Genomic DNA, 7,727 nt, shown 5'->3' on the forward strand with positions numbered 1-7,727 from the left:
GCCGTAGACAGAACACATAATAGGATACTGCTATAAGGGCACTTTCGAGTGGCACCAACTGATAAGACGCGAAGAAGGTTTGGATGCATTCCAATTAAAAGATAAGCGGCTACTGAGAAAGACCAATGGGCAATGGTGCGGCTTTCGGCATTTCAGTCGATGGGTTTAATCGGGGCGGAACAGGACGCACGGAGACGGGGATCACTTTCTTTTATCTTCTCAGCACAGTCGTCGGCGATATGGAGAACTCCAAGTAAGCGACACAATTTTCCTACAGCTTAACAGAGAGTCGTTCTGCACACTGCTTCGTTCGCAGCCAAGTCCTATCAGAGGTGCGGCCTAGACCTCGACAGCCACCTTTGATGGTCGAACTATCCACCATATCTACGCTGCAGCAAGTTGGCAATGGCGACACATCCACTCCATCCCCCCTTCAGCCTTTTTGTTTTCTACACGGGAAGGACGACCTTGACGCCTAGGTACTCCCGTTGCTGCATGAGCTTGCCGTCGATGAGGACTTGATCGGCGCCAATCCGATTGCGCGTCGTGTCCGTCGGATCCGTCGCTGTAGCAATCTGGATCTCTCGCCATTCACGATTCGTAGGCACGAGTTGCCCCTGGAGCGTACGTTTTTTGAACTCACTGTACACCCCTTGATCTTCCACACAGCCTTCTCGTTGGAGGAGAGGCGAGGCTAGTGCACAACTGCGTCAGCAATTACCCTGCATCAGGGATGAAGATGATACACGTACTTTTCACGGGTTCCATGCGCAAGTCGCCGACAGAGCTATTGAACAGCACCAGGGAAAGCCGCTCTGACTGCGCCTGATCTGCCGGTGGCTTGAAGACTCGGTGACGAGTTGCCTTGAAGTGTCCACCTGAGACGATTTCTAGGGTGTCTCCAATGTTGATGACGAGCGCTCCGGGCTTGTACGGCACATAATACCACTTCTCGTCACGGCCCCAAATTTGGAGACAGGAGATTGGAACAGAAAAGAGCAGGGTCGTCAAGCCAAAATCCGTGTGGCCGTGCATACGAAGGCCCTTGGACGCCTCTTGGGTCCCTTTCTGCACAGGACGGAACAGAGCATGCCGGAAGTAGCCCTCCCCGGTTGGGCTCCCGTGCGATTGCACATTATCCCACAGGTAATCGTCGGGAAGCTCCAGAACGCGCGAAAACAGGGTGAGCAACCGACGATTGACTGATTTCGTAAGATAGTTGCAAAAGTCCTCGATCTCATCCATGAAGGGGTGCAAGCACCGTGGAACTCGGTCGATGTCTTCCCACTCACGTGGGTACCAGTTGAACTGCTCGATGCCATCGGGAGTGCCGCGGTGGCGCTGAGGCGTGAAAAGGGATGATCAGCACAAGACAGCTGAATTTTGAGGTCTGGGTTGAACCAACCCACCTTGAATCCAAACGGATGTTTGTAGCCAGACCACTTGCCAGTGTCTGGATCGAAAAGTAGCCGCTCCTTGTCTTTTCCGCTTATGTTGTGGTACAGATACTGGGCAAGAGCAAATTGACGGTGCAGCTGTGTTCGAGATCGGCTCATCAGCGCCTGTAGTCTCTCCGAATATTGGGTTTAGCCCTCACCTGTTCCAAGGAGACGCCATAGTTCTCGAGAAAAAGAAAGCCATCATCACGGATGGCCCGCTTGACCTGCTGAACCAGGTCATCCGCGACGGCAGGGTCGTCAGAGTCAAGTAAAGATAGATCAATCGACGTGAGCTCCGCAAAATCGTGTTTTTCTTCCGTGACGGGGGGAGGGATCCATGGTGGAACAAAGGGTTTACCTGGGAGATTCGCTGCAGGTGGGTTGAATGGAGCTGTAGGTGCCATGCTTTGCTGATGAAGTGAGACGTACAGCTGCTCACTGGCCTCGTCTGTGTCCGCGTCCACTGCCGGTGCTACTTAATTATATACCTCTATAGCACACGTGGGGCATCAAGCTGTGGCCTGGCCCATATTGACAGTCGAATTGTCGATTGAGCTCCTCAGTCAGGAGATCAGGCACCGAGGCGCCGTGGAGGATGTTCTGACGGGCCAGGTTGGATATCTGGGGGATGAATAGGGCAGAGCTGAAACGGCACCGCTTCGCATCTGACCCAGTAGGTCCTCTCCAGCAGGAACGAAGTACGCCTCCTGCTCCTCCTGCTGGTGGCGCTGTTCCTCATCTCCGACCATGTGCTGAGCTCACTGGGCCATGCTGCTGTGATCTCGGAGCGTAGGGAGAAAGCGTCGTGCGCGTGAGAAGATTAAGTGGAGCCAGTGGGAGGAGCTCCTCTCATATTGTGCAAGGTCACCGACAAGCTTCCCCTACGGAAGCGCCCACGAGAGGAGCTCCTCTCACTCCGATACCCGTCGGAATCTACCAAATGGGGGCAAGGCTGTTGTTTCCCAACGTCAACGGTGCATTGATAGGACCAGGGAAAGGCACAGGGAGATGGTCGGCGTACGAGAGAGTCCATCTACAAAATCCGAAGCACCTGCTTAGTGCAGGACTAGACTCGCACTGCTTCCGCATCCAACATCTCTGTCCTCCCAGATCATTTCACGTACAACTCTGCTATCTAGAGCACGATTTCGATTCACGACCTTTTGCACCTCAAGTCACCAGCCCCAACATGTCACGACAACTGATATCCAGCGAAAAGTTCCCTCCTAAACCGCATAATTGTAAGTCTCTCTTCGTATGAAGTTTGGCGGTCCTCTCTCATGCATTTTGTGAAAGGTCCCGCGGTCAAAGTCCCCGGCCTGGTATTCTGTGCAGGCCAAACAGCTACAGGAGAGATCAGACAGGCAACAGTGAGTTTGGCGTCTGTATAGCAGGCCCGTGTTTTGAAGATTAACCAATCTTGTCTCAGAGAACAGCGCTACAGAACTTAAAGGAAGTTCTTGAGCTGGCAGGATCGTCCCTTGAGAGAGTCGTCAAGTACAATGTGTACCTAGCCGACATGAAAGATTTCGCAGCAATGAACGAGGCGTACATCGGATTTTTACCTCAGCCAATGCCATCACGATCATGTCTCCAAGCAGTCCCTCCTGGCGATGGAACCGTCATTGAGATTGAGTGCATTGCACAAGCATGAGTAGTACACTTGGGACGACTGTCTATGTGTGACATTCAGAATACTAGGGAGAAGGTCTTTCCTTTCAGCAAAACATAGAAGGAATATCCGCCAAGCGCTCCGCAGTAGGTGTTTGATAATCTTTCGGGACGCGGCGATGTGATTTTGGACAATAAGATACAACAGTGGGCGGGCAGTAAGGAGGCCATTGAAGATGAGCTAGAATAAGGCAAATCTTTGTCTTCAACAGACGACCGAAGAACTGAGCTCCACCAAGTCATTGTGCAAATAAATGTAGTTCACGCCAATAAATACTTTCATTTACAGAATTTAAACCATGCAACGGCGCCACAATTGGATATAGATGGCCAGGATTATGTTCGGCTGAGAAGTGGTTTCCAGAGCGGGAGTCAGGAAAAGGGTGTCATGATCCAATACTACCAACATAGTCTTTCGCGGACCAGGGAGCGTAAATATCAGACGCAACCCTACCTGCACACTGCATGGAGAAGTTTCATATCTCCCGGTCCAGCACTGTATTTGATCCCCTTTGGCGATGTGATAGACAAGACTCCTCGCATTTTATGCAACCTTTACTGTCAGGACCGAGCAATCTTGAGCTCAGCTACGTACCAATTCTGGATTGCCTTTGTATCCCCCGTTATGGCGACCAAATCATACCTCTTTTTGGCTTCCTTTGCGAGCACACCATCGTTCACCATACGTCCAACCCACTTGCCGTGTGCGCGGCCTGCCGCAATGATTTTGTCGATGGCGTTGTTGAACTCTGCCTCATCGCCTCGCGCAGGCACGTATCCGAGGAGGGATTGCGCGAGGTCGTTGGGCCCGACAAAGACCAAGTCCACACCCGGCACGGCGGCTATGCTGTCGACATTCTCAACGCCGGCGCATGTTTCGATCTGAACCATGGTTAGGATGGTCTCGTTGGCGGACTTCATGTACTCGGCAGTACTCAGGCCGTGGGCGATCGCCGGGAAAGCTGAGCCCTGACCGCGCATGCCCTGAGGCGGAAACTTGCTTGATTCCACCACCTGTCGGGCTTCGTCCGGGGTATTGATCTGAGGGACCATGATTCCGTGCGCACCCGTGTCAAGAGCACGTTTGATGATGTCGTGGGCAGGACCGCGAATACGAATGATGGGCGACACTCCTAGAGCTGAGATGGCCGCGACAGCATTGTGCATGGCATCGTCCCCAATGTTGCCATGCTCGCAATCAATGACAATGCCGTCGACTCCGGTCAGGGCGACAATCTGTGCCATCCGTACAGATGGCAGAGCCATGAACGTCAACATAGGAACTTCTCCATTCTTGAGTTTGTTGAGAATCCTCAGCCGAGGATTCTGAATGTCCGTGCTGTGGGCGCTGGTATAATTGATTGTTGTTTGCTTTGCCATGGTGTGGTCGCCGGCGCTCGATATGCTCTGATCCTAGATGGGTAAACAGCACAAGTCCTTCGAAGCAGTCGATGGATGATTGGAGGCCACGGAGAGTGCTATACGAGAAGACCATAGTACATCAAGCCGACTTTGTAATCCAACCTCAGTCCCTCCTTTGATAAGGAGTGTAGGCGGTGCTAAGCTTAGGATCCTGGCGAAGACGGAAGTGGATCTTTCCTCACCGGAGGAGCTCCTCCCATGCATTCGGGGAGGAGCAGCGCACCACTGTGCTCAACAGCATCAATGGATCATAGGTCGCCACCGACTGACTTGCGGGTTTGATAACATCGGGCCAGGGAATCACGGATTCCGTAGACTTGAGGGTAATGGCAAAGAGAAAATTTTGATGGAGTTGTCGCTTAAGATATGTGTCGTAAGGCGAGCGGGTAGGCGAATAGAAAATCCTCCGGCAGGATGCGTGCTAGGACCGTTTCGCATCGTTGTGACATCGTATCGCGACCAAGAGCCATCGTCAGGTCTTCCAATATCCCCAGCAAGTCCACATGTTGCACTATAGCCGCAGATGCATCTGGCTCTTTGTCTACGGAGGCGGAGGCCATTAGACATTCCCCACTCAAGCCGAGCCTTTCCCTTCTCGTGCACTTGAACTCTAGCATTGATAAGAGCCCGGTGAGCTCCTCCGTCAGGACCTACGACCTCATCTATAAGGACAGCTTGGTCCTCTCGATACGATGGAACGATATACCCAGTCGTCAAGCTGTCTTCCGGGCTATAGCTGTATCATACGCAGCATCAGCTGAGGCGTGCAGGAACATTCCCGCCAACAGAGCCGACGGCGCGAAACCAAGCCATTGCTTCTACGACCACACACCCCAGTTTTCCAGACGGCGTCGGCAGAGTCGACTTCTTGCTACTGCAGTCTGAACAAGACCGTCGCAGTACCTTGCTGGCCGTGAACATGGCACCTCCACCAACATCCGGACCCCTTCCTGAGAATACTGGGGGACATACCATGGAGCTCGACAAAGGAAAGGCCACCGGCGTCACTGAAGATGCTGCATCCTGCCAAGAAGGACAGCTAGAGCTCCAGGCTATGGCAGCCAGACCGAGACCAGCCACGCTCGACAGGTTCAATGATGCTGAGTTGGGACTTCTGAGCCAGAAACTCGTCCGTAAAATCGATCTGTTCATCCTGCCGACGATTGGGATCTTGTACATCTTGAACTATATCGACCGCCAGAACTTGGCAGCGGCTAAGCTACAGGGAATCACCAAAGACCTGAACATGACCACCGAACAGTTCGCCACTTCAATTTCAATCCTTTTCGTCGGGTACCTGCCATTCCAGATTCCTAGCAACCTCCTCATTACGAAGATCTCCCGGCCTGGAATGTACATCTGCGTTGCCGTGGTTATCTGGGGCAGTATTTCCGCTGCCACGGCGGCTGTGAACTCCTATGGTCAGCTCCTTGCGGTGCGAGTCATTCTTGGTGTGGTCGAAGCCGTCTTTTTCCCAGGAGCGATCTATTTCCTTTCGGCCTGGTACACCAAGCGAGAGCTCGGGAAGCGCATCGCGGGGCTGTACATTGCGCAGCAAGTTGGCAACGCCTTTGGTGGATTGTTCGCCGCCGGAATAGGGAAGCTCGATGGAACACACGGCATCGCGGGTTGGAGATGGTTGTTTATTATCGAAGGGAGCGCCACGGTCGGCATTGGGGTCATCTGCGCCTGTCTCATGCCAGAGTTCCCGCACAACAGTCGCATACTGTCACAGCCGGAACGTGACCTGGCGGTGTGGCGGATCGAGTCCGAAGCAGGGGCCGCAGAGGGCACGGAAAAGGAGAGCGTAGCGAGAGGCTTCGCGAAAGCTTTGTCGGATCCCAAGTTGTTGCTTTTGATCTTTTGCAACATGCTTTCACAGGCCCAGGGTTCCATTGCCAACTATTTTCCGACCCTCATCAACTCGCTCGGCTACGGATCGACTGACAGCTTACTCCTCACAGCACCGCCTTACGTTCTGGCCGGCTTCGTCTACTACGGGATCACGTTTTGGTCGGATCGCAAGAACACGGTGTATCCAATCATCCTGTGCTGCATTTCGATCGCCGTATGCATGTACATCATACCCATGGCCACCACCAACGTCGGTGCACGATACTTTTCAATGATGCTTTTGCCCTTCTCCTCGGTTGGTCCCCAGATACTCCTCTACAAAACCATCAATCTCCACCTCGCGCGGCCGATCTCAAAACGAGCAGCGGCTTCTGCCCTGGTCAATGCCATCGGAGGCACTTCAAACATCTGGGCTTCGTATCTGTACTATTCGGCTCCGCACTTTTACGCCGCATTTGCGACGTTGATGGGCTGTGCATTCGTATTCGCAGCTACTCTCACCTTCTACCGCTACCTGATTCTGCGTGAGAACAAACGCCTTGACTCGGGCAATCCGCAGCAAATCGCAAAAGCCATGAAGGGTGGTGTGACACAGGAGATGGTGGATCTTGGCTGGCGTTACGAGATGTACTGAGCGCCCGACGAGGTAAGTGACCAATGGTTTCGAGAAGTTGTATCCCATAGAGCAGTTACAAGCAGCAATTCCCTCTCGGGTGACGTGGGCAACGAGAGGAAGACAAAGTTTTATGTGTAGTCTACAGAGAACCCAAAGAGTCTTCCGCCCGCTGTCTTGGTCAGATAAGTAAGATCTATGGCATGATTGAGAACCATTCATCTTACTCATCGAGCGGACGAGTCCTTTTCTTTACGTGAAGCAAGCACGCTTGACGACACATTGTCCGACTCGAGATAGGGTCCAAGACAAGTCGACTGTGTTTTGCTGCGGCTGAAACCGTAACAAGAGATACTTCTTTTTTATTTATTCTCGTTGTCGTTGCCGGTGCTGTTGTCGTACTCATTGTAGTTGTCACCAAGAGCCTTTGTTTGATTAAGTGAATGAATGAATGAATGAGCCTTTCGAGGCAATCACTGTTTCTCAGAGCCGTATCAATCGATCTTTACTTTAAAAAGTTCTCGACATGACGGTGTCTCGAAGAATTCCACTTTGAACAGTTAGACGTATTTGCTTGAATTTGCCATTAACAGTCAACAGCGAACGACAGAGGTTTGTCACTTTCTCGGTAGTAACAACAACAACAACAACAACAACAACAACAACAACAACAACAACAACAACAACAACAACAACAACAACAACAACAACAACAACAACAACAACAA

At 52.2% G+C, this 7,727-nt stretch overlaps 4 protein-coding genes across 4 annotated transcripts; 2 read left to right on the forward strand and 2 right to left on the reverse strand.

The window, feature by feature from the left end:
- Positions 1–449: 449 nt before the first annotated feature.
- On the reverse strand, positions 450–1,843 carry PV08_03605 (uncharacterized protein; the record flags this gene model as incomplete). Its single annotated transcript, XM_016377957.1, has 4 exons — positions 450–694; positions 753–1,341; positions 1,410–1,535; positions 1,598–1,843. The coding sequence occupies 4 exons, from the start codon at positions 1,841–1,843 to the stop codon at positions 450–452; spliced, it is 1,206 nt and encodes a 401-aa protein (XP_016239527.1).
- A 785-nt stretch (positions 1,844–2,628) lies between these two features.
- PV08_03606 (uncharacterized protein) lies at positions 2,629–3,093 on the forward strand (the record flags this gene model as incomplete). The annotated part of the gene is made up of 3 exons (XM_016377958.1): positions 2,629–2,680; positions 2,736–2,809; positions 2,869–3,093. The coding sequence occupies 3 exons, from the start codon at positions 2,629–2,631 to the stop codon at positions 3,091–3,093; spliced, it is 351 nt and encodes a 116-aa protein (XP_016239528.1).
- A 578-nt stretch (positions 3,094–3,671) lies between these two features.
- PV08_03607 (uncharacterized protein) lies at positions 3,672–4,490 on the reverse strand (the record flags this gene model as incomplete). Its single annotated transcript, XM_016377959.1, has 1 exon — positions 3,672–4,490. The coding sequence occupies one exon, from the start codon at positions 4,488–4,490 to the stop codon at positions 3,672–3,674; it is 819 nt and encodes a 272-aa protein (XP_016239529.1).
- A 961-nt stretch (positions 4,491–5,451) lies between these two features.
- On the forward strand, positions 5,452–7,020 carry PV08_03608 (uncharacterized protein; the record flags this gene model as incomplete). The annotated part of the gene is made up of 1 exon (XM_016377960.1): positions 5,452–7,020. The coding sequence occupies one exon, from the start codon at positions 5,452–5,454 to the stop codon at positions 7,018–7,020; it is 1,569 nt and encodes a 522-aa protein (XP_016239530.1).
- Between the last annotated feature and the right edge of the window lie 707 nt (positions 7,021–7,727).

The sequence above is a fragment of the Exophiala spinifera genome (genome assembly GCF_000836115.1).
Source record: "Exophiala spinifera strain CBS 89968 unplaced genomic scaffold supercont1.2, whole genome shotgun sequence".
NCBI lineage: Eukaryota > Fungi > Ascomycota > Eurotiomycetes > Chaetothyriales > Herpotrichiellaceae > Exophiala > Exophiala spinifera.